The sequence below is a fragment of the Chelonia mydas genome, chromosome 7 (assembly GCF_015237465.2).
Source record: "Chelonia mydas isolate rCheMyd1 chromosome 7, rCheMyd1.pri.v2, whole genome shotgun sequence".
Classification (NCBI taxonomy): Eukaryota; Metazoa; Chordata; order Testudines; family Cheloniidae; genus Chelonia; species Chelonia mydas.
The window spans coordinates 28,196,762-28,223,421 of NC_057853.1; the positions used below are offsets into that span (position 1 = coordinate 28,196,762).

At 39.7% G+C, this 26,660-nt stretch overlaps 1 protein-coding gene across 4 annotated transcripts in view; it reads left to right on the plus strand.

Moving 5' to 3' along the window:
* BICD2 (BICD cargo adaptor 2) overlaps positions 1-26,660 on the plus strand; it is a 162,063-nt gene that overhangs the window by 116,171 nt on the left and 19,232 nt on the right. For all 4 annotated transcript variants that reach the window (XM_007068213.4, XM_007068212.4, XM_043551015.1 and 1 more), the window contains 4 exons: positions 2,333-2,485; positions 5,075-5,527; positions 6,908-7,927; positions 9,350-9,501. In XM_007068213.4, coding sequence (XP_007068275.2) covers positions 2,333-2,485; positions 5,075-5,527; positions 6,908-7,927; positions 9,350-9,501 — 1,778 coding nt within the window. The remainder of the gene's footprint in view (positions 1-2,332; positions 2,486-5,074; positions 5,528-6,907; positions 7,928-9,349; positions 9,502-26,660) is intronic.

The following is a 26,660-nucleotide window of genomic DNA, read 5'->3' on the forward strand; positions in this document are numbered from 1 at the left end:
TGTTAGAATCTCTTACAAAAGGCATTACAGAAGCACAAAATATTAGCTGGGCTATTTGCAACTTTAGATTCAAAACTGTGCAGGTTTGCCTGGTTTGGGCCTTCCATTACAAGCTATGAATTTTACTCAGCTAAGGTTTGTTAGACATTTCATGAATCTATCGGTTGAGCCTAAGCCCAAATTTCATTTTTGCACCAAAACCATGAACTCGGAGAAAAATACATATGAATTGAAAGGAAAAAAAGATCCCACAAACCTCTGTGACTCAAAATCCCTGATTCCTTCAATGCTGTAGTTAAAGTACAAATGATCTCTTGAACCGTCATATGCAAGGTGTTAGTGGTTCTGTTGTAGAGCTGTGATGCATGCCCTGGAATATGGGATGCAATGACCTCTCATTTGCATTGTTGACTGCATTTTAGTGTCTGTTTTAGCCATTAGCTAAAACAGGCTATTTTAATTTAGCCTCCCACTGTGCTAGGGATACTCTTTTCTTGTCTGCTAAAAGTAAATAGACTAATTTACACAGTTGACTCTCTACCTGAGGAGGGAGGGAGCTAGTGTTAACTTTACTGGATTTGTAGTTCTAGGTGACTCAACTCCACATATGTCCTGAAAACACAACAGACTCTGCTCCTGGCATCCCTCCTGCAATACGTCTATTTTCTTTGTGTTGTGTCTTTTGGTAAATGCCTATCTGACATCTGTACTATGTATTGCAGTTGAAGAGGCTGCTGATTTGTACACAGTGTTTTGATGAATTTGCAAGCAGTGTTGATGTTCTGGTTTCCAGCAACCAGAAGTAATAACATTATGCTAAAAGAATCCAAAGTAGCTCTCTTTACTAGTTTGCATACCAGCACTGGAAAAGAGTGAGGCACTTTTGTTGTATTTTGGCTAGACTGCTTGGTTGAGGATAGCAGAAACGAGATGCGATAGCCTAAATTGCTGAATTAATAATAGACAACCCCTCTCCTTTTATTTTTAGCTTTTTCGTTAATTGTTTGAAAAGATATTATCTTCACTCTATCAAGTGTACAGCTGCAAAATATTTGGCTGCTCTTCTATGGCTGAATATTTTAAACATTTTTTCCTCTGAAAATATTTTTGCTAACTTTTGAAATATATTTTTCCCTGTTATAGTTCAGTGTAGCTTGAAGGAAAAAATATTGTGTGAAAAAATCTGGCGAAGTACAGTGAAGCATCCGAACAAATGGAATTTGTGCTAGCTCAGTATTTATTTGTGTCTGCATATATATGTCATGTGACTATAACTTGGTTCATTATATTGGTTTTTGTACTCGCATATCCCTAAGTGCTTTCCAGGGATAAGTTGGATGGTTGTGGTGACTGTGTACGAAGACATAGGATTTGCTCAGCAATGTCTTGTACAAATCTTGGGCTATTACCAAAAGAGGGAATATTGGCCAGCTCACCAGGCTGGCCTAGTTTTCCTGATTTACATGTTGGCTTTCATCAAAGCTGTGTGGATCTTCAGTTTCATGTCTCATCCAAAGGAGAGACCTCTCTTAATTCTAACTGTGCAGTATCCCCAAATTACGGAGCTGCATTGTCAGCCCTGGGGATGGGCTAAAGTTCTGGTTAGGGGCATAAGCAATGAGACCTAGTATTCAAATATGGGTTGCCTAAAGCTAAACACCTCAGTCTGTATTTACCCTCTTAAAAAGGCCTTTTTGTTTAAATGCCTAAAGATGGATTGAGGTGAGTAACGTTCTTGTCCTGTTGCTTACAGCCTGTGAGTGAGAGCTCTTCTATTAGAGCTTGTCTACACTACCCGCCGGATCGGTGGGCAGCGATCGATCCAGTGGCAGTCGATTTATCGTGTCGAGTATAGACGTGATAAATCGACGGCTGAGCGCTCTCCCATCGACTCCACCAGAACGAGGAGCGCAAGTGGAGTCGACAGGAGAGCATCAGCTGTCGACTTACCGCATTGAAGACACCGCGGTAAGTAGATCTAAGTACGTCAACTTCAGCTACGCTATTCACGTAGCTGAAGTTGCATATCTTAGCTCGACCCCGCGTGGTAGTGTAGACAAGCCCATAGTGTTGCTTTCTCTGTTACGTTACTTCACATGAGGGAGGGGTAGTCCCCCCGTAAGATAAGCAAGTGGGTCATCATTAATTATTGTGTAAAGTACTTAATTCCCTGAGGCTTCAGCTCAGAATGAAAAAAAAGATAGGTTCAGGTTAGTCTCATTAAATAACGAGGATGTATGCACAGTTTAATCTAAAATTGAAGTATTGTTCATATAGTGATAGCTTTAGATAGTTAATATAGACGCTTATATTTTTGGTGGTACTTTCACAGATCAATCAGAATGTGGAAACCCAGAGAGCCCGCTTGCGAGATGACATCAAGGAATATAAATTCAGAGAAGCTCGTTTGCTGCAAGACTACACTGAGCTCGAGGAGGAGAACATCTGCCTTCAGAAACAAGTGTCTGTCCTCAAGCAAAACCAGGCAAGTATTGAAATAATCAGCGTGGCTCCAGGCTGCTCCTGTGTGCTCAACATGCTACAACACGCCTCCATGCCCATTAGCGCATGTGCAGCCACGTCTCCCCACCCTCAAAAGGCCGCTGCTGGCTTTCTGTCCACTATAAAATCAATCCTCTTGGACTGAAAGTTCTTCATTACGGTACCTTCATCTCTTCTCCGCCTATACCCCCGCTTGGTCATTCCCTTCTACTAGTTCTTTGTTGGTCTCATCTAAGCCCTTCCACTTCCTCTGTTGGAGGCTGATCCCCTGCTACATCAGCTATTAGGAGTTGGGTTTCCTTGCTGCACTTGATTCTTCATCCCCTTTTAAAATACATCAGCCAGTCTCACCTGTAACTAATATATTTTTTGGACAGTTCTTCATGTTGGTGCTTGCTACTTCTGTTGCTCTCCTAATGTTCTGTCTTCTCTGACTCCCTATTGTAATATTTTAAACACTGCTATAATTGCTCTGCATTGTCAGATACATGTGTGATGCACATGCTGGAAAACTAAGTAATATTTTATTGTACAGTCCTAATCATCTGCAGATTCTCAGGAAAGGTAATTATGTATTTGTAATGAGTTTAGAATTTTCTTGTGTTACTGTTTCAGACGGTCGTTAGATCGGAATTATTTCTATTCTGTCTCTCAGCTGTATACTGATGAAAATCTACTGATGTCTAGTTATTCCCCCCCCCCCCCTCGAGATTCTGTCAATTTAATTTTATAAACCCGCATACAGCATCGTAGTTTGGGAGGCTTCAGAAAATACTGTCACATTGCTGAGTCAAGAAGCACTTGGGAGAAAAAAGTGTAGCTGTGCCTGCCTTAGAATATAGAAAACATGAAACAAACTTATTGGGATTTGTTTTTAACCTTCATTTTAATTTCTTCCCCCCCACCCCCCGAAGAATTAAAGGGGCTGTTCAGCAGAAGGCGTTTTTTCAACTAGGTGTTGTGAGGTGTTCCAATATATTAGGTGCACCTCCAAACCTGCTGAGGGGTCTGCACAAGCTCTTTGGGGTGGACTGGCCATACAACTGGGCCTCCACACCACCTGTGTGCTCAGAAGAGGGCTCCGTGTCAGCCCCGAATAGGCCAGCATGTAGGGTGAGTTGAGGGTGGGCCAGGACTATGTGGATCTAGTGGCCCAAACATCACACGTTGAGGAAACACGGTTTGATTGAGGCAAATGAATTCCAACTCATACAAAGCACTCTCACTTATGAGTTTCCCCCTCACTGAATACATTGGTCCAGATCTTCAGCTGAGGAACTGGCTTATTTGTACAACTGCATTGGCAGCCATAGTAGGTCCTCAAGAAAATTACTGGGAAACAGAACAAACAATGTTATCCTCCTTTCTTGTTTTTCTTTTTCCCCTCTAGCCAACACGATTTCACTTTGGCCCTGTAGGGGGAAGCAAGTGAAATTGCCTAGCTATTTAAGTCTTTGCACCCAAAGCCAATTAAACTCACTAATGCTGACTTTGAGCCTCAGCCAACTTTGTCAGGCGGTGTTTGGTAGATGGCGGTGGTTTCCAGCAGTCGCTGGTTATCATTTTGTGTCCTGGATCCTTTGATAATGTGAATTACATCCTAAATATACCTGTTTGGTGGGTATATTTAGAACCAAAGTAAGTAATTTTTCTATTCATGACATTTTTGATTTTTTTTTTTTTTGCTTTTCTCCATCCCATAATCCCATCCACTGAATGTTACTAGTTTTTAATTAATCCACTGAGACAACCAAACAAAACCCTCAGTTTTTCCAGACCTTCATTTGCAAAGCAGAATTAACACAAAGGGTGCATGTCCTAAGTCATGAGTCAGAGGAAAAATAAATCAGATAATACAGTACTTTGCACTTCTGCTACTCTCTTCTCTTCCAAGGAATCCAAAGAGCTGTACAAACATTAATTAAGATTACAACACCAATGCACAACAGATAGTTTTCTCATCATTGTACAGATGAGAAAACTATGGTAGTAGTCAGATTTCATATCGTATTGTCAATATAGGTTTGATTTGAAGATGTCCTAGTCTGTGCTTAGTAATAAGGCATTTTGCGTACCTTTATAATTATAGGGCCCTTCATCACGACATCACAACAGTTTTCAACAGGCCATTTCAATGGAGTTACACATAGTGAATCAGGCTCACAGCGTTTAAATCTTTGGTTTTAAATATGTTGAGGGTTGAGTTTGTGTGAAGTTTGGCACACAGATTTACTGGTCAAGCAGGTAGCTGGCATTATATGCTAGGGAAACCTGTTGGGTGCTGCCTCTTTACAACATGATGCAAATCATAATTATTCTAATTAATTTGGAGTAGATCAACATCATTTAACAGTTTCCTCAGAAAATGTTTGTTGAATGTACTCTCAGAGGTAGATTAAATGAACGATGTCTGTAGTCATGGTGCAGGAACTAGAGTCCAGAATCTAAAAATTATTCCCCTTCCACCATAGTTAACTAAATAAAATGTACATCAGTGAAGTGTTCTGAGTTTGCTTTGTGACCTCTTACAGTCAGGCATTTTAGTGATAGTGTTTTATCATATGTTCTCTAGGTGGAGTTTGAAGGCCTAAAACATGAAATCAAAAGGCTTGAAGAGGAAACAGAATTCCTCAACAGCCAGTTAGAAGATGCTATACGGTTGAAAGAGATCTCAGAACGCCAACTTGAGGAGGCCTTAGAGACCCTGAAGACTGAGCGTGAGCAGAAGAACAACCTTCGTAAGGAGCTCTCTCATTACATGAACATCAATGACTCTATGTACACCAGCCACCTGAACATCTCCTTGGATGGACTCAAGTTCAGCGATGAAACCACAGAGCCCAATAATGATGAAATCATGAATGGCTTTGAACAGAACTGCCTCAGCAAAATTAGCAATGGCAAGAATAATACATCCACCCCCAAGAAAAATGACAGCTTTCCTCCAGGCCCAAGCCTGGTCTCAGATCTTCTGAGCGAGCTAAATATATCAGAAATCCAGAAGCTGAAACAACAGCTTGTGCAGGTAAATGTTAAGATCCTAGATAATAAATCTGTGTTACACTAGCAGTCTGAGATTACCTTGGGGTAACCCAGTCTTCTCAAAAGATCTTTTTCATTCAGTTACCCACAGTCTGATAGGTCTCCTGCAAATACTAAAAGTGGAACTTTTTCACCTGTCATAATGTACTTAATGTGCATTTACATTTAAATATACTGTAATTCCTGTCTAATGCAATTCACAGCCTGATGAAAATGAAATCCATTTTAATTTGCTTAAGAGTCTGCCATGAATTGTCATTTGCATTTTCTATATTATAAGCAAGACACCCAGTATTGAAGAATATAAAACAAGGCACACATGAGTTGCCTAGAGCTTGCTGAAAATTTTCTGATGTAAAAAATGGGATTTAATAAAAACATGGACGGTAGGGGTTGGGGGAATGTTGGTTTTGACAAAATTTTTCATTTTTTCAAAGTGAGAAATATCGGGGGGAAATCCTTAAATTGTTTCAGAATTGTGAGAAAATGCCCACTTAAAAAAATAGTAATACCCCAAAAAGTGGGGGAAAGAAAATATATAAACATTTGAGGGGAAGTTAAATTTTCATGTTTAACTTAAATGGAAGAAAGTAGCACTTTTGTACTTCACCAGAAAAGAAGATTAAGGGAGACAGCAGGGGGGTATCACCACTGTGTCTCATTTTACTTCCCCTCCCATGCTTTCTTCCCTCCCGCCCCAGTGGAAAAAGGGGAGAACTTTATAAAGTGAGAGTAGAATTCCCCCCCCCCCCCAAAATAAACAAAATTCAAAAAATTTGATTAAGAATTTTTTTATAGAGAAACACAAGACTAGTTTTGACTAGTTCAAGAGCTCTCTGAAGAGTGCCCTGTGCTGCAAAGTAGGGTGACAATAGTTTGATGTCTTATCTTTTTTTGTTGCTAACAGGGCTAATCTGGGGTTGGTAGTGCTATGCCAAACTGCCACTATTGACTGGCTTCACATTTTTATTGTTATTTATTATTTTTACAGTGACCAATCATTTCCTAGGCACTTTATGGGACAACACTGGTTTCAGCTTAGCTTTAACTGAAAGGATAATGGTTTTACTAAGAGGCCCAAACTGTGGAAGGGGAAGGTAAAACAGGAAAGAGTGTGTTTGTTTGAAAATCCTTAATGGATGTAAGAACCACCCTATGATGCAAATTAGTAATGGTGCCAGTAGGTTTTAAGACTGAGTTTAGTGTAAATGGAGTTGCCTTTTCCACAGAGTGTAAGGGACCAAGTTTCTGCAGTTGTATGATCTTTTATTGACTATTTACCATTTTCTCATATGATTGTACAGAATAAAGCTGCACAAGTATTTGCTTCCAGAAAATTAATGTCTGACTTTATGTATTTCAGATGGAAAGAGAAAAAGTTAATTTGTTATCTACACTCCAAGAGTCTCAGAAACAGCTGGAGAACACCCGGGGAGCCCTTTCAGAGCAGCATGAGAAAGTTGGCAGGCTCACAGAGAACCTTAATGCGATGAAAAAACTCCAAGTCAGCAAGGAACGTCAGTCTGCTCTTGACAATGAGAAGGAGCGTGACAGCCACGAAGATGGAGATTATTACGAAGTTGACATCAATGGGCCAGAGATCCTAGAATGCAAGTACAAAGTGGCCGTGGCAGAGATCGGTGACCTAAAGGAAGAGCTTAAAGTCCTTAAGGGCAAATATGAAGAGTGTGAGTCTAAATATGAGGAGGAGAAGAGCAGGTATGAGACTGAAAGCCAAGCTCTTACTGAAAAGATCACCTTGTTAGAAAAATCTAATAGGCAAGATAGAGAACAGGTAGCCAGACTGGAGAAGGAGCTGAAGAAAATAAGCGACGTTGCTGGAGAAACACAGGGCAGTCTCAGTGTAGCCCAAGATGAACTAGTCACGTTCAGTGAGGAGCTGGCCAATTTGTATCACCACGTCTGCATGTGCAACAATGAAACTCCAAACAGGGTGATGCTGGATTATTACAAAGAGGGTAAAGGAGGACGCAGCAGCCCAGAGGGCAAAGGTCGAAGGTCGCCAATCCTGCTCTCTAAAGGGCTGCTATCTATAGACCTAGGAAAGGCAGAGAATGGAAGTGGTGACAGCAGTCCATCTCCAGTGTCATCCCTCCCATCTCCTGTGTCAGATCCTCGGAAGGAACCCATGAACATTTACAACTTGATCGCTATAATTCGTGATCAGATCAAACACCTACAAGCTGCTGTGGACAGAACAACCGAGTTGTCCAGGCAGCGCGTTGCCACCCAAGAACTTGGGCCGGTAGTGGACAAAGACAAGGAAGCTTTCATGGAGGAAATCCTGAAGCTGAAGTCCCTGCTAAGCACCAAGAGAGAACAGATAGCAACCCTGAGAACTGTACTAAAGGCCAACAAACAGGTGAGCAGGTTTTGCAGGGATGAAACCCAGGGTTTTACACACCTACATCATAAGCAAAAGCATTAAAGAAAATTTGGCTAGAATGACCCTTGTTGCCATTTGCCACATGCGTTAGACATTGCAGTCATGGGTGAGATCCTGGCTCCATTCAAGTCAGTGACAAAACTCCCATTCATCCGTGAGGCCTGGATTTCACTCCATGTACATAGTCTAAGGCTGAAGTTTTGTGATGCCGAGCAGTCTAGAGAGTCAAAACCTTGACATACTTTTGCATTTCATGAGTTCCAGTTTAGCTGAGATGACAAGAGAAATGGAAAGTGGCTTCTGTCTAGTGCCCAGGGAATATATGAATACGTTCCTACATAATGTAACGCTATTGGCATCTTCTCTGAACTGGAATAGTGGGCTGTTGAAGATCAGGAGTAAGTACACTGACAAAGTGTTCTGGGCAAGCTTCATTAGTGACCGCCTAAAACTTATTAGGTTATATGTAGTGTCATGGATCAATAATCATTGAATTCACTGAAAATAAAAGGTAAAAATTATTTTCCTATTGAAAGAATTATGTTTGCTGGTCTTTTAAAGGGATTGTAAAAAGTATGTCCTTTCTAAGATTTCACCCACACACACAAACTCACAATTCAAACACTCCATGGAGAATGGTATAAGAACGTAAAAAACTAAACAAAAAAAACAACAACCCCACCCCAGAATAAGGGAAGAAAAACAAGTAGAAATAGAGATTTTTAAATTTTGGAGACTGGATTATGTCATTTTGATAACCATAGTAGCACAGCTGGATTAGAATAATTGTGATGAGCTGTTTCCAGGGTTTACAATGACAAATGCTTCACTAATTAATCTAAAATTAAGGTGATGTAAATTCAAATTTATCTCAAAGCATAGATGTTAAGATAAATAATAATTATATAGTCAATTATTTCAGAAATAGACTTGTACTCATCTTGTTTGTAAGATTACTGTTTGAGAAATGTAATCCATTCTGAAAACTGGTGCAGTTTAGAAGCTATATGTAGTTGTAGTCCCAATAACTTGCAAATCGAGATTAAGTCCTCAAATTATACTGTTTAACTTTTTGTATCTTTGTTGGTGTTGATATGACTTATAGTAGCATTTGACTCAACAAAGTAGTGTTGGGAATATATATATATAACTAACTAAATATCCTCAGGCTGACCTCCTTGGGATGGTGCTTTATGGTTAGAAACAAACTCTTTTTGTGCTCCAATATCCTAATATGCAATTCATTTAATCTGTCCAGGAAAAGTTGACTAGAAGTTTAAAATTTCAGTACTAAGTAAATGCTCCATTGTATGAATGGAGATTAAAAACCTCTTGGCTAACCACTTTATGAAGAGTTTCATTAACTGGTACATTTTTGTTCTTCTTGGTAAACAATAGACTGCAGAGGTAGCCCTTGCCAACTTAAAAAGCAAGTATGAAAATGAGAAAGCTATGGTTACGGAGACAATGATGAAGCTGCGTAATGAGCTGAAGGCTTTAAAAGAAGATGCTGCTACCTTCTCTTCTCTGAGAGCAATGTTTGCTACAAGGTAAAGAACACATGAACTCTTTTTGAAACCCCCAAACACTGCTTGTTTGTATGTGGAATAAATAGAATGTATTAGTTACAAGCAGCAGTATTAACCATGGAAGGATGCCATCATATTTGAGAGGAAAAACAAAAGAGGGATGCCTTTTTTCCTTCACATTTCTGCTGTTTGAAATGTTTCATTAAAGTGACCTGCAATTATGTTTTCCTATTGCTTAGGATAATGACAGGGATATAGGGATATAGCACTCTGCTGTAACAAATTATATTGATTCTGGAGTTGGGGGATGTTCATAATGTGAAAATCAGGGGAGGGAGTAACTAGCTTCAATGACTTAAACTCAGGTTGAGAGGGAATTATGTTTAAGAACATAAAATGAACATTACATAATGAAGATACAGCTATAATTGAATCCTGCTGGTACACAGAGTAATATGGGAGGTGCTAGCAAGCACTGAAAAGTATATGTCTATATATTAATAAACTAAAGAAAAAAATATTCTTAGAGCTATAGATGCTGCATTTGGCACCCATCTCTCATGCCATTTACAAAGTTAACCTTATCAGGGTCGCTGCACTGCTTCAGTGTGGAACTTGTTTCTGCCCTGCTTAGCTGTACTTTGTGGTGTTCCTGGAGAACATGCTGATACATTACATGTTGTAAAAGGTGTGAGCATTCCATTGTTGATCTGCATGTTACTTGGAGCTGCCCGTCACTGACTTCCTCTCTCAAACCTACAAAACTTAGAGTTGGGGGAATGTTGGGGGAAACTAGTCTGAAAAAAGCTTTATCTAAAGTAGGCAGTTCCAGGTTGGTAGTTTAAAAAAAACCCACACACCTCTTGGAATAACAGAAGGCTATGCAGGGCTATCTAAACAATGCAAGATGGCCAGGGCAGGTGTCATAAAGACCACCATTTAATGTAACTCGATAGTTTGGAAGTCTTGTTCTATTTATTTAAGCTAACCACAGGGGAGGACAGGTCTTTGTGCGTCTTTACGCTAGGTACTTCTTATACCTTTTTCTTGTCTGCTGTGAGCAGTTTTTACGCTGAAAGGATTTTCTGTGCCATGTCAGAAAGTACCACGGTGAGGAGTAATGGGAACATTTGTGAGGACTCTGTGGCTTCATCTTCAGTGCACTTGAAAGGATGGCTCTAGAGCAGCACTCGCAGAGGTCCATCACTCAAGTGATGATGGAGTTCAGGCAAAGCGCAATGTTGGATCGACAGCAATACTCTATTTCCCTGCAATACCCTTGCATTTGGGCTTGGCTCAGAAAGAGAAACTGGATATGGAGATGCTTTAAGGATGAATAATTGGCAGATCATTTTCCAAAACAATGTAATGCCCCATACAGACTTTTTTTTTTCCTTGTATTCTCCTTCCCTTGTTTATCCTTATTTAACACCGCCCATCCCCCCAGGTGTGGTGTTCTGTCCCATCTAGTAGCACTTAGAGAGCACATAGCCCTGGTCTACACTGGGGGTGGTCGCCCTAAGATATGCAACTTCAGCTACACGAATAGCATAGCTGAAGTTGGCATATCTTAGGTCGACTTACCTGGCTGTGAGGACAGAGGCAAGACGACCGCTACCGCTCCCTGATTGACTCCGCTTCTGCCTCTCACGTTCGGGGATCGGTTTATTGATAAATCACGTTCGGGGATTGATTTATCGCATCTAGACGAAATGCGATAAATCAATCCCCGATAAATTGATCACTACATGCTGGTCTGGCAGGTAGTGAAGACCTGCCCTAAGAGAGAGAGAGAAAAAATGAGTCTGCTCTACAGCCTTAGCTAACAGCCCAGTTGGCTTTTAGCTCATATGGTAGAGGCTCATGCACTAAGTTCCAGAGGCTCCAGGTTTGATCCTGCCCGCCGACGACCGGGGTCTGTTGGCGTTACATTTACACAGGCCTGGACCAAATTTTCCCATGGCTAGTTTTAGATCAGTGAGAAAATGGCTGGAAGCAGGAAGTGGAGGGGATGGGAAGGGAAAACAAACAGCCTATTCCTTTTTACCTTTCCTTTAAAAAAAAATGTGTTAGGTAAAGGTAGTTGGCGCTTAAGTTTTTATTAAGATTTATACGTAAGCACAGTGTATTTTTCCTTTGATAGTAATTTCCCTCTCCCACTTTTGAAAATCCTCTTTTGGTTGCCCTAAAGGAAATTTTTTTCCTCCAAGTCATAGAGTGAGATGCTGCAGGGAGAATTTTCTTTTCTGTTTTCCTGCTTCCCAGCTTATTGTCATTGAAAACTCAACCCTGATCTTTTACAGGTGAGAAGGTGCATGCGAGCAGGGGAGGGGGGGGCGCAGAGAGAAAGCTCTGCTGGGAGGTATAGACTATAAGCTTGAGCCTGCAGCCTTGATGCCCAGTGAGGTCAGTGGGGAATTTGCATGAATAAAGAACTCAGGAATGCCTTTGTGTGCTTAACGCACTACAGACCTGCTTGAACAAATGAATAGCTAACATTTCTGAGATCCCATTTTACCTAGGCATTGCAATGAAAGAGCAACGAGCTGTCAGTAAGAGCACACAGTGACCCATAGAAAGCAGAGGACTGCATGGATGGTAATTCAGTGCAATAGCCTTTCACATTTGAACACCTGAATTCAAACTGTATCTTAAGTCACCCATATATGAGAGCAATAATCCACCCATCTGAGAAATTCAGAGACTTGCACAACTGAGGCTAAGTGGCACACTCACATGGAGCTTGCAAAATTCCTCTCTTCCCCCAGATATGTTCCTCACTTCCATAACTGCTAAATTCACACACACACTGTGAAGAGTTAAAGAGAAAGGAGAAACACATCTTTGTGCAGAGTTTAATCACTGGGATAGCTATCCAGGTTCAAAGCTTCATCTCATCCAGTATGTTGGCTTCTAGTAGCGGCCTGTAGTCCTACATTGGATGCTACAGCGGCTGAGATAAGCATGGATCTATATTATCCACAGGGAACTGGCCATTTTGTAGCATATGAGGGAAGCTGAAATCATAAATAGGTGTTAATGATCTGGGCATGAAAATAAGGGTCTAATTTCCTTTAAAGTAGGTTAATCCTACTAATTTGACAGTACTATCAACTATTTTCAATAAATAATGAAAACACAACAGGACTTGAGATGTGGACAGGGGAAGCCATGCAAATCAGAGTTTGAAAAATAGCTTTTTCCATTAGATATACCCTCAATAGTTTAATTTTAGGGTAGTAGACTCATATAAATGCTGGAATATCTCCCCTCATCTAGGGTGACCAGATAGCAAGTGTGAAAAATCAGGACAGGGGGTGGTAGGGGGTGAGGGGGGAATAGGTGTCTATATAAGAAAAAGCTCCAAATAGTGGGACTGTCCCTATAAAATCGAGACATCTAGTCACCCTACCCTCACCTAAATAAGTAAATAGATACACTCATTTATCAAGCAGTCTTAAAATAGTTGAGTAATAGAACATAAAAGAGCAAGCAGAAAACTATTTAAGGCCCAAGTTTTAATAATTGTGCACACAAAAATGTGCACGCAATTACTATCCATGCAAATGGGGATCAGAATATTGAGGGATAGTCAAAATCTGCCATATTGATCTGAAAACGGAATTTTTCCACTTAATTAGGACTCTAGTATTTATTCATGAATCAATTCATAACAGTAAAATATTTTGTTGTTAATTAGCAAACTCTCCCCGTGAGAAGAAAGATGCAATAGGTTTTCCATTTAAAATGCCAAGAGAAAAGTAAACTGAGTTTTCTTTCAGCTTTACAGTTGCTAATTGGAAACTTGGATGGTTTTAATTGTTGCCATGCAACAAAGACTAGAATGTCTGTTTATTTTCCTGACTGCGGTAAATGTTAACTAGACACTGTCTCCAGTTTTATCACTAATATGAAGTGGTGCTTTTCTTTTTTGACCTTTTAAAGGTACCATCCACTCTTATAGTTTAGCTGTCTGTCATCTGAAGCAGCTGTTGAAAGTGTATATTTCAAAATCATGAATCTCTGAAAAGTTCTTCATATAAAAATACACTGCCCAAGTTAACATTTTGGAATCTGGTATATATCTTAGGAACATCTGCACCTAGAATTCTAAAAAAGCAAATCAAGAAAATCTGTGTGCTGTGAAGAGATTCAATCTAACATAAATGGTTTGTTCTTAAAATATACTCATAACATGGAAGTATAGTTGCACACCTTGATATAAATTTTATTTTTTGAAAACAAGTAAATCATTGCAAATTGAAAAGAAAAACTAAATGCCCTACAAACCACTCTTATTTATTAAAAATCTACCCAGTGCTATTTAGCATGTTGTAAATTGGTAGCTAACTTGATTAATAATAGTTGTTTTAAAGTAAATTCAGGGTTTTAATGCATATCTCTATGATGAATTTATCAAAAACAGGAAAAGTTCTTGAAATGTAGTGTACACACATTGTTTAGCTGTTTGTTTATTTTATCCACAAAGAAGCTGGTAAAATAGCACACATGTAGAGAGAACTCAAGTGAAACAAGAGATCTTGCTTCATACATTTCCAGAAAAATATTTTAATCAAGAGGCTACTTCCAAAGAGCTATAAAGCTGTCAGTGAGGGTTCCTGTGGTTAAGGGCCTATATTAGCAGCACCAAATAAGGAAACCTCAATAATGAATTTAGAGGATTAATTATTCTGGAAGGAATTTTTATACAGGAATCTTATCAAATTTACACTTCCAAGTAGCTAGTTTTAAAAATCATCAGATCTGAGGCAGATATTTAAAAGCACATACAGTAGTTGATTCTTTTTACAATGATCAAATCAGGTTATTTAAACTGTGGTTTTGTAACTTATTTGTTTAGAAGCTTGAAAATAAGATTTCTTTTCTATGAGACAGTTTTCCTGTAAAATTCTGATGAGATTGAAATTAACTTGGCTAAAATTTAAAGGTAGAAGAGGTCAAAATATGTTTCTAGACTGACAATTATTTACAGAAAAAGTTCCAAAGGGCTTCATTTCCTAAGGCTCATTATGGAACAAAACACAATATTAGAAGATAAGAAATATACCAACCTTGGAATTTAAACAGAAGTTAGTATTTTTTTATTAATTCAGTAAGGAAATGTGGAGGAAGGAGACTGCAGCCTTCCTGGCAGTTGCTTTGAGCCATCTGCACCCAACTGGGAATAAATCAAAACACCATGATTGTAATTCTCCAGCAGTCCCTAATACATGGGAATGGTGATTCAGCAGAGGTGCAGGGATTTACAGCATCTGAGGGTAAAGATCAAGAACACATGCTAGAATGAAAGTGGTTATAAGAAGTTGACTTCATGAAGGACAGAAAATAACTGGCCCACAAGTCATTATTTAAGAAGCTATTGTACTATGGCAGACTAAACACAGGGCATTACTGCAGGTTTGGGAGAGAAGCTTCAGTTATTCAGGAAAAACCCAAACCCTGATCAAGCAGGTATTAATTAATCACGAGCAAAGAAAAGCTGAAAGAAAGGAAGATACTTTGGTTTCAATTTGAAGACTGGCTGTCACTGATTCCATTGTTTTACTCCTTCCTCTTGTCTGACTTAGCTTTCCCAGGTCCTAAAAATAACACTTTAACGTATTAGTGAACACACCTGCACCCTTCTAAAAAACCCACTGAACCCAGGATGTGTACATATGAAAAGTACATAATGATTTTTTAGTGTGACCCTTATCATTCCCAGGACATAATTGGCTGCCCTGTGAGTAACCTAGATTGCAAGCCCCTCAGGGGAGAGATTTGTTTCTTTAGTTTGCACAAAATTCCTATCTTATCATGATTTTCCTCTCTTCATAACTGAACACAGAATTGGCCAGGACCCTACCTACAAACACTCAGACCCTACTACTTTTCAGGCAGGCTAGTCTCCAGAATTTTCTGTGCTGCACTACCTCTCTCTCTTTACTACCCCTCTATTTATATCTATGAGTTGGAGCAAAGGGCCCAGATTTTCAAAGGCACTTGGGCATTGCTGCCCTTGCTCAGCGTTGCAATGCCTAACTCATTTAGGAGCCTAAATCTCACTTTCAAAAGGGATTTTAAGTGCTTCGATCCCATTGACTATTGATGGATTTTAGACTCCTAAATCCCTTTTGAAAGTGAGATTTAGGGTCCTAAATCATATAGGCATTGCATCACTGAGTGAATGTAGCAATGCCCAAGAACCTTTGAAAATCTGGGCCAAAGAGACCAACCTGGTCTTCAAGTCAGTGTGACTCTGTAGAACAGTCTTCATTCTGCCCCACAAGGACCTGACTCTGACACTTGGTCACCTTACAGCACTAAGAATACAGGAATAAGAACAATATGCCAAGATTCAGCAAAAAGACCATAGCATTAAGACTTACCATGTCAGGAAATAATGCATGCGAAGATCAAAGCAGCTAAGGATATAAGCAAGATATTATTTCAGGATGAGAAGCAAATATCCCTGTAAAAGGGTGCAAATTCAACCGGAAACAGAAAAGCAAAATGAGACACTTATCCATTCCAAAGACAAAACATTTTCAAACATAGTGTTCGTGTGTTTTATGTTAGAATCTGAAACCTCAGATCAAATAAATCCATTCAGACCATTCTGCAGAAATATTCTGCCTCTTCTTCTAACAGAAGAAAAGTACTTTAGTTCTGCAAGGAGGACAAAATGAACACTTGCAGAAAAAAGAACTTGCCACAGCAAATTGCAAATTCCCTGCTTCAGAGTGAAGGTTGCTGAATCCACTGAGCAAGAGCCTGAGGAAAATGGTTTTATAGAACATCAGCAAACAGAACCTTACAGTGAATCTCGAGAGGGAAACCATCTTCCCAGAAACTAAGAACAAGTGAGAATGAGATGAGAATAGATGTTTTCCCTCCAGAATAAAGATGGAACAGTAATTAAGAAATGGCATCCTGCAGAGAGTAGATGACTTTGACAAGCAATGTGCAAGTGCACCTAGATGTAATTAACAAGTATCCTGACACTCCAGTATTTCATCAATAGGAGGTGAAGAAGAAGAAGACAAACTCTGCAGCTAGTCAGCAGGAGGGAAGATAACATGTATTAGAAAATGCTAGTAATGCGCGGATAGTGCATAGTATGAGACTAGTATTAGAATTGGAGGAGACTAGTCCAAGAAGGCTATCAGAATAAGGGAACCAGGCTGTGACTTCTACCACCCAAACAGCAATTAATGAATTATTACTGTTCACCATCACAGAGAAGGCATCTAACTGGCGGTGTGAAAATGAAATGAAGTAAACAAATCTAAACACTGGCAGAGTAGTTAAAATAGCAAAGCTAATTTGGAGGCTGTCCTCTTGTTCAGATATCATAGGGCCTACAGAACATGAAAGAAGAGCTTAACAATGGAAGCTGAACCAGAGCACTGTGAAACTTACATGTAAGAGACATACATAACTAAGTGGGCTTCATATTGGACTGGGACAGTTTTGGAACAAGTTGTAGAATATTTCTACGTTGGATAAATGCTCAGTTCAGAGAAGCCAGATGGAGAACTTTGATCTTGAAAACTGGCTAGAGTGGAGTCTCATAAGGCCTGACTAACAGGCATTTCTCTCCCAGTTTCTACAGCCAGTGGTACGGTGTAGCTCAGGGGCAGTGAATGAGCCTATGTGTAACACGTTTTCCAGGTCCAGTACTGTGCACTGCCAATGTCCTATATGCAAGTAACAAGACACAGTGGCAGAAAAAAGAATTCAAAATGTATTTGGTAGAAATGGTGTAAAATGACACTCGTGGCTTCTTGTACTGATTTATATATTTATATGTATAACAAAAATGCATCTATCCTAGGGTCTAGGCACTGCTGATAATAAGATTGAAAAATGCAATGAAAATGGCCAACAGCTTCCCTCAAACCAGAATATGACCGGAGCTTGAAAATCAATAATGTTCTGCTATCCCCTTGAGGATAGCTTTATGAATAGGTTCATGACTGGGACTGGGGAGATCTGGGTTCAGATCCCAGCTCTGCCTCAGCTTTCCTGTGTGATTCTGGGCAAGTCACATAATCGCTGTGTGCCCCAGTTCCGCATCTGCAACACTTGGGTAATGAGACTTACTCACCTCACAAGAGTGTTGTAAATACTTGGCAAATGGTCCTATTGTGTGGTAATGAGGGCCATGAAAGTACCCATAGACTAGAGCAAATACCAGCCCTTATCCCATGCTCTTTTTCAAAAGCTTGGAGCGGTTTTGAACTTAATGGGGAGTAAATTCTAAAGCCCCTTTCATGGTGAGTGCCTTGCCAACAGCTTATCAAAATGGCAGCTACTCAAATAGGCAGGGCCTTCATTGGTTAAAATCGAAACCTCAAGTGTCACCCAGTAACTAAAAGATAGCTAGTGGTGGAGAGCAGCTGCAGAGGCCCTCTGTTCTGTATACGTGGCCTAGATGAAAATTAAATGGTTCACCAGGGTTAATTTCTCCCCTGATACAGAAATGGGGTTTCCTGTGGATTTCATTTAATGGTAAATTCAATTTTTTTCAAGTCTGGTCATGACCCTTCAATAGGATGAAAGTAGGCAGACCCTTGTGGCAGAGTCCCATTGCATTCCTTGGAAGTGCGGAAGGACTGAAGGGTCCAGCTGTGTGGATCTGACCTTGGCCTTTGTATTATGGAGATAATTCTCCTGGGAAATATCAAGCTGCAGAGGAGATTCTCCATGTGATTTACTTTTTAAACAGTTAATACAAATAATTTGCAAAAGTATTTGTTCCATATGGCTGAGATAAGTGATCTAGGAAACTATATATTGGTTATAATCTGTACTTGATTCTTAGCCAAATGACACCCAGCCCATAATTAACTTTCTTTAATGTGCAGTTCAGATGAGTTTTCAATGCAAGATGTCCAGGAGATTAGGGAAAAAATAAGAAAAGTCAGAGTCAAGATTTCCAATAGATAGTTGAATTGGTTTGATCTCTAAGCCCAAAATATATAAATCTGTGGTCTTTTCCTTTTTATCTGATTTTTGGATTCAGGTATTTTTTTAAAAATACATTTGAAAGAATGCCTTAGTTTACATGGATCTGCTAAGCATATGTGCTACAAATGCATGATCCCACACAGGCAGGCAGGTCAAGATTATGAAGTGACTTCATAAAATATTTCAGACACTGGATTAGGACTAGGACCTTGATCCTGCAGTTGGATCCACACGAATTCATGTGCAGAGCCATACTGACACCACTCAGGATTGGGCCTCAACTTGTTTATTCACTTTGTCTTTAATGAAGGTCAATAACTCATTGACAATTTAGAGTCCAGTCCTGTGTGAGCTCCTCCACTGAAGTCCAAGTGGATGGGATAACTGCATTTCAGTTAGGTTGTGTTTTTCTTTTTCTTTTTCTGTTTGTTTTCCTTGCTATGCACTTTTACGTCAAGGCAGCCGAGGGCATACGGATACTTATCTTTGTCTGTGTATGTGTGTGTATTAATCTAAATGAAGTGAGTTGGGAGTTCAACACCTTCCAGGATTGAGACGTTAGTAAATGAAGGCTAACTTCTATAGCCCTTAGTCAAGCAAAATTCCATGAAATCCAGTGGGAGTTTGACTTGAGAAAGAATCACAAAATTTGGTCTTATGTGAAAGAAAATTTGTAAATTAGAGGTTGTCCATCTAAAATGAACCACTGTAACTCATGTTTTTCTCTCTACATTGCATGGTGAGCTGATGCAAAATATAAGCCATTTAAAACTTGGTGTTCTAATTAAATAAAATCAAATGGTGTTTCGCTTGGCTCTACATCTTGCCTTCAGTGCCCAGTCCAAACCAGGGATCGTTTTGAGGTAGGGGAAAAAGGAAGAATCTTTACTTCTGCCCTCTAACCTACAAAGCAGCCGTGGAACTACTGTGCATTTTCTAGAGTCGCCTTGGGTGGAAGGGTAATGGAGCTACATGATGACAGATTCACCTTCTTTTCCCTGACCCCTCTCTTCCTCCACATGCCCACCCCTCTAGCAGTATAAGCACACAGTGTTTCCTCTGCAGGTAAGGGCCTCTTCATTCCTGCTAGTGATGGTGGGTTGTTAGGAATTTTCTCATCAAATTTATTTCAAATGTAAAGACAGAGTTAATATGGCAGGTAGAAGCTAATACCTCTTATAGCCATGCTGCTGTTAGTCTCTGTTAGGGTCCATGTTCATTTAAATGTCTTTTAGCCTCTGCTTGGATACATTTTCCATCTTTTAATAAAGAGGAAAAATTGTGAGACTTTAATCCTCTCTGCTCTTAATTTCTAATGTAGGTGACAGTTTAATCTATTGTGGTAGAGGCTAAAGTAGCTGACAATGTTCCCAAAGAGGCTTCTTCAGTTAGCTCTTTCTGCTTGTTATGCTTTACTGCTTTCTTATAAATTGGCATTGTACTGATCACAACTGAAAATGGGAAAAGGTAAATGGGTGTAAGTAAGTGCAGGTGCCAATAACTACATGGGTAGCATTTGCAAATACAGATCTTAGCACAGTAGAAGAACATGGCAAAACACATGATTAAAAATATATCAGGATTAATTAATCATTTTGAACACGCTGAAGTTCAAGATGATTAAAAATATATGCAGAAATAAGGAGAGACTGGCATGTGCAGTAAGTAATGCTAATGTTAAACTGCTTTGGAAAATGAGATCTTTAACCCTAGAGATATTGATATTCGGCATGCTTTTGATTTTTGTTTTTAAAGAATAATTTAGCTTTAGACATGGGCATTTTAAATGTTTTTAACTTTTAGTTTTATGGAGCCCTTCAGGGATTTTCGTCTCTCTGTATCATCTTGAGTTTGAGATTTTTTTATGGTATTGCTTATTTAAAATTTTACAAGTTGGTGGTTTCCTTAAATTCTTGTTTTCCTGGTTAATCATCAGTGATAAAGTAAGCAACATCAAAGCCTTATGTTCAAGGTCTGCATCATTATATATATATATATATATATATAAATAAATAGCACCATTCCAGTCTGTTATGCACGTACTGTTATATAAATATATAATATATATTTAATATATATATATTATATATATTATATATAAATATATAAATAACAGTACGTGCACAACAGACTTGAATTATGCTAATCTTATTTTCCTTTGTAAGCATGAAAGCTCAATTATTTTAGTTTCAAAAGTGTGTTTGGAACAAAGGAATCTTCAGTTCCACCCAACTTATCTTTGCACAAAAGATAAATTTATAAAGAGAAGATATTTTGCTTTTACACCTGCAAAGCTACAAATCGATATCAGTTTATGTAAAAAAAAAAAAAAAAAAAAAAAAAAACAGTCATGATGTTAGTGTGAATTGTTATACTGCATTGATATAAGGCAGTGCTGGAGACCATGATTTCTAAGTATAGTTAGTAAAGGACTAACACTCAGTTGAAACAAATGAAAACGGCATTAATGAACAGCCTGGGGGAGGAAAGCAGGTCATTGGTCCCAGAAGACCAATTGTGTAAAGCCTGCATCCACTTCTAGTAAAACCTGGATCCTTTTCAACCTGTTTAAATGGACTACTATTCTTATATGCAAAGTATCACTTCTCTGGCTTTACAAAGGAATCCTGAATAGTATCAGGCACAGAACTGGTTAAGATACTGATTTATTTCACTTACAAAATACTTTAGCCGAAAACCATTCAGGAGAATGGATTCAGGAAAGAGAGCCATGAAATGTCTCATGTGTTAGTAAAACTTCAAGACATTCTAACCCACACGTGAGATCAGTAATTCAGGACAGTAAGAATCCCAACTATGTTTCTGCTGCTGCTGCTGCTAGCAAGAAAGCACCACCTATATTAATGAAATAGTGTGAGAATAGGATGGGTTAAAAAAAAACAACTCATCACATTTTTAAAAACCGTAAATCATTTCCCATTGTCAAGTTTATAATGGCATTCATTTGATGTTTAAACATTGCATTAGCAAAAAGCTTGATGGTGCAATGGTAGCCTTTCACAGGTGAAATCTTGAGATTTAATTACAACTATGGACTGAGTTTGTTGGTCTTATTCTAGTTCCCTACAGGCATTTGTCCATGTTACCAAACTACCACCCAGCTTGGCACAACTGACAGCCTTTGATCAGGAGACGCCTAGATAATCCTCAGCTTGCAATGTTCCTGCTATTAAGGTACATTAGCAAAGCTGTGTGGGAAGCTGTACTCTGTTTTTCTGCAGTGTTCTTGTTCTTAGCCAGCCTTTCGCTTTCAGGAGGACTAAAACTGAAATCCGCTCCCCCTCACCCCCTCAAAGTCTTTTAATACAAATTTTGCAATGGAAATCAAATGAATGGCTGCAGCAGTTATAAATCAACCTCACCGTAGTGAGGTTGGGGGCTGAAGTGTGCAGTTCAGATTGAAAAGAAATTGATAGTTTGGTTCTATCTGCAAACGGTTAGAAAAGCAGAGAAATTTTGCTCTGATGTTCATTTTGTGTGATTCTGTTACCTCAGTGAGGACTGAGGAGTAGGTGTAGCTGAGGGTAGCTGCTCTGTGCAGGATCGGCATCCAGCAGTCCTGCACTAAGAACGCAAGCGGTGTAAACTGGGACCAAATTTGGCCTAATGAATCGTCTGTTTTAGGGCCAGAACACATTCTGCTGCAGGGGAAAAAAACAAGAGGTCACAAGATACTATGAAAACTCCATTGGCTTATGGTAGCCAAGTTTCCAAAGCGTCAGGTTGGGGGAAGGAGGTGGTAGATTTGCCTCCTCATGGTGTCCACCCAGTTGTGTGCTCCCTCTTCCAAACATCATGGATGTCCCAAGAACTGAAGGGAAATCCCACAGATCTCTGGCCATCCTGAGATCTTTAGTCCCTTTGGGCTATTCCTTGTCCTTTCAGCCTCCCCCTTCACCTTTTGGCAACAAAATCCATCTCCATCTGCCAGCATAGAGCGGATGGTGCAGCAGTTAGTGCTGATGGGGTCCAAATGATTCATTCCTGTGAACATTTCTCTGCAGGATTGCTGGGACATGCTGCATAAGGCAGCTATCCCCAGCCACATCCACCCCACTGTCCTCATTCCAAAGGGGGTGAAGTTCTGCAGGGAAGCTTACATGGGACTGCAGGGAAGCTTACTGGGAGGGGAAGGGACATGATGGTCCTAAAGTTTAATTTCTCCTCCATCCAGCATATTTAGGGACATTTAAACTTGTTTCCTGTTCCTTCCTTCCTTCCTTCCTCAATACCAGTGACAGATCAGAGTGGATGACTTGGCCCATAGTTTGGGAAGTATCAAGTCTGGTTCCTCTAGTTTTGGAGTGTTTTTTCAATTTTGCCTTGGAAATGTATCTGTTGTATTAAACTCCTTTCCCTATTTAGACAGGGTCTGAGGTACCCACAATTCTTCACCACGCCTTTCTGTCCATGGCATGGATTTTTAAGTCTTACAGTTGTAGTCCTTTTCTTTTCAAGCTTCTTTTGACAGAGTCTTTCCATCTTTCCTCAGTCTTCCACATCCTTTCTTGCTCTTCTCTTCCTCCCATGCTTTCATTTTTCTCCCATTCTTTTCACAAGTCCAGACCACCTCAAGCATACTCTCTCTAGCCTATCTAGCACTGAGAGTCCCAAGTTTCTTCCCCCTAATGAATTCCAGACACACTCTGTCAACTCTCCACTTACCTGCCATTCGTCTCAGTATATTATTTTCTACTATCTGTATCTTTTTTTCTTCCATCTCTGTAAGATTCATCTTTTCCAAACCACAGAGCAAGCAGGGACAAACACATGCAGCATGCACTTTACCTTTCGATTTGTTACTTAATTACAGATCTGCCGCCTTCTTCAGTGCTGTCCCAGCATACTTGGGTTCTTCTTTTCAATTCTCTGGATTCTCTCCAGTAGCGCTAAGTGTACTCCCTAAGTACACAAATTCTTTTTCCAAATCAGCTTAAGAACGGCCCTACTGGGTCAGACCAATGGTCCATATATCCCAGTAACCTGTCTTCCAACAGTGACCAATGCCAGGTGCTTCTGGGGGAATGAACAGAACAGGCAATCATCGAGTGATCCATCCCCTGTCGTTCACTCCCAGCTTCTGGCAATCAGAAGGCTGGGGACACCCACGGGGTTGCATTCCTGAGCATCTTAGCTAATAGCCATTGATGGACCTATCCTCCATGAACTTATCTAGTTCTTTTTTGATCTCAAAGTTATACTTTTGGCCTTCACAGCATCCCCTAGCAATGAGTTGCACAGGTTGACCGTGTGTTGTATGAAGAAGTACTTCCTTCTGTTTGTTTTAAATCTGCTGCCTATTAATTTCATTGAGTGACTCCTGGTTCTTATGTTATGGGAAGGAATAAATAATACTTCCTTATTAATTTTCTCCACACCAGTCATATCATTTTATAGAACTCTATCATATCCCCTCTTAGCTGTCTCTTTTCCAAGCTGAAAAGTCCCGGTCTTTTTCATTTCTCCTCATATGGACAGTATTCCATACTCTTACTCATTTTGGTTGCTCTTTTCCAATTCTAATATATCTTTTTTGAGATGGGGTGACCACATTTGCAAGCAGTATTCAAGATGGTGGCATACCATGGATTTATAGAGTGGCATTATGATATCTTATGTCTTATTATCTATCTCTTTCCTAATGTTTCCTAACATGGTTAGTTTTTAGGACTGCCGCTGCACATTGAGCAGATGTTTTCAGAGCAGTATCCAGAATGACTCCAAGATCTTTCTTGAGTGGTAACAGCTAATTTAGACCCCATCATTTTGTATGTATAGTTGGGATTATGTTTTCCAGTGTGCGTTACTTTGCATTTATCAACCTTGAATTTCATCTGCCATTTTGTTGTTCAGTCACTCAGTTTTGAAAGATCCCTTTGTAACTCTTTGCTTTGGACTTAACTATCTTCAGTAATTTTGTATTGTCTACAAATTTTGCCACCTCATTCTTTACCCCTTTTTCCAGATCATTTATGAATATGTTGAACAGGACAGGTCCCAGTACAGATCCTTGGGGGACACCACAATTTACCTCTCTCCATTCTGAAAACAGTGACCACGTAACCAGTTACGGATCCATGAGAGGACCTTCTTTCTTATTCCATGACTGCTTACTTTGCATAAGAGCCTTTGGTGAGGGACCTTGTCAAAGGCTTTCTGAAAGTCCAAGTACACAATATTCACTGGATCACCCTTGTCCATGTCTGTTGACCCCCTCAAAGAATTCTAATAAATTGGTGAGGAACAATTTCCCTTTACAAAAAACATGTTGACTCTTCTCCTAACTAATGGTGTACATCTATGTGTCTGATTCTGGGGTTTTTTTTGTTTTAAACTATAGTTTCAACCCATTTGCCTGGTACTGAAGTTAGGCTTACCGGCTTATAATTGCCAGGATCACCACTGGAGCATTTTTTAAAAATTGGCATCATGTTAGCTATCCTCCAGTCATTTGGTACAGAAGCTCATTAAAATGATAGGTTACATTCCACAGTTAGTAGTTCTGCAGTAGCTTCTCTCCTGAAGTGTCAACCACCCACCCTTCTTACACGTTCCCTACCTGCACAACTTCAGTTTTCTTTGTGTTTACCTTCAAACCATGGTCTTCAAACACAGATGCCCACTCTGATACCGTATTAGCCAGATCGTCAGCATACATAGGTTTCTTTGTCTCCCCGCTGGCTTGATTCTCCTACTAATTACCTCCATAACTAGGCTGAAGAGAAGAGGAGTCAGCACACTGCCTTGTCTCAATCCCACCATCACCTCAAAACTCTCCAAGAATTCCATGTATTGTTACCACCGTAGGTCTTTACTCTCGATACAGCTCCTCCATGAGAAAAAGGGTAGACTCCCATCTATAGCACTGAGTCCAGTTGTCCCTGGTACGCTAACCTACAGTGCAGTCTGAGTGCACTGAAGTTTGACGTGAGCATTTAGGGGCCACTGTTGGATACTTTCTTCAATGTGTACTTCAAAATAAAAACTTTTCTCCAGCAAACTCAGACAGCAAGCTGGCCTCTGCTGCTTTTGAAGTCAATGGGAAAATAATCAGGCCCTTTATAAGGCACAGTGTGTGAATCTGCATTTGAATGCAGATTTTTTTTTTCCTCTCTGCTTTAGATTATACGTTGCTAGTAGCTTGACAGACTTTTCAATACATCTCACAAGAAGGATCTCCCTGGTGGAGGTTTGGCTTTGATTTTATGAAGATGCTCAGTTTTACAGATGTGGCTGTGAGAAATTTCTGCTGGTGTATAGACATATTTATTTTTACACCCACACTCATTATATCATCTACATACCACACACCTACACGTGAGGGGCTTCATTTAGAATTGCTTATGGTGCATGATGCAGTTTTAATAACTCCCAAGCTCAATAGAAGTTATTACAGATTAAACAGGTCACAGGCATTTGTGGAGCGTGCCCTGCAAAATGCCAGGTAACACTGGAAGGGCCCACCTTTTCCTTGTTAGAAATTCATTTCCAAATCATTATATTGCAAACCATTATTTTTGCATAAAAAGACATACTTGCTCAAAACAAAACAGCAATAAAACACTAATATCTGGTATCTTACACCAGCAAACAGGGTAGGCAAAACTGGAGTTTTGGAATCTACATCTGCTCCTCTTTTAAAAAATAAATAAATAAATTGAACCAAACAGTATTGGGCAGCTTGTAGGCCTTTTCTTTGGGACAGGGAGAGTGACTGAGTTCAGTATGGGGTTGGATGTGCATTGGAAGATACAAGGGGAATTTATTAAATGTCTTTCAGCCTTCTCTCACATGGAAAATAGGGAAATGAATTCATCTGAACCAATGGTAAAATGGCATTAATGGCCATTTCATTAAAAGTTATAAGACCCTTTTGTTCTAACCTACACTTTAGAACTAAAGTCCTAACTTTCTGTAATAGAATGCCCCATTTATGTGAAGAATGAGTCATGAGATGTAATTCATCACTATCAGGTCAAGTGCGGGGTGCTCAATTTTCAGACAGAGCCCCCTCAAAGAGCTTCCAGGTCCCATACTTGGGGAGTCAGGGAGGCTTATAATGAAGTGAGAGAACTCGAGCACTAAATGTGGGATTTGGAGATCCACAGAAGAAAATAATTGGGCTGCACGATGGTTTTGCTGAAGTTCCTAAATAAATATGCACATAACAGATTACAGAACTCCTT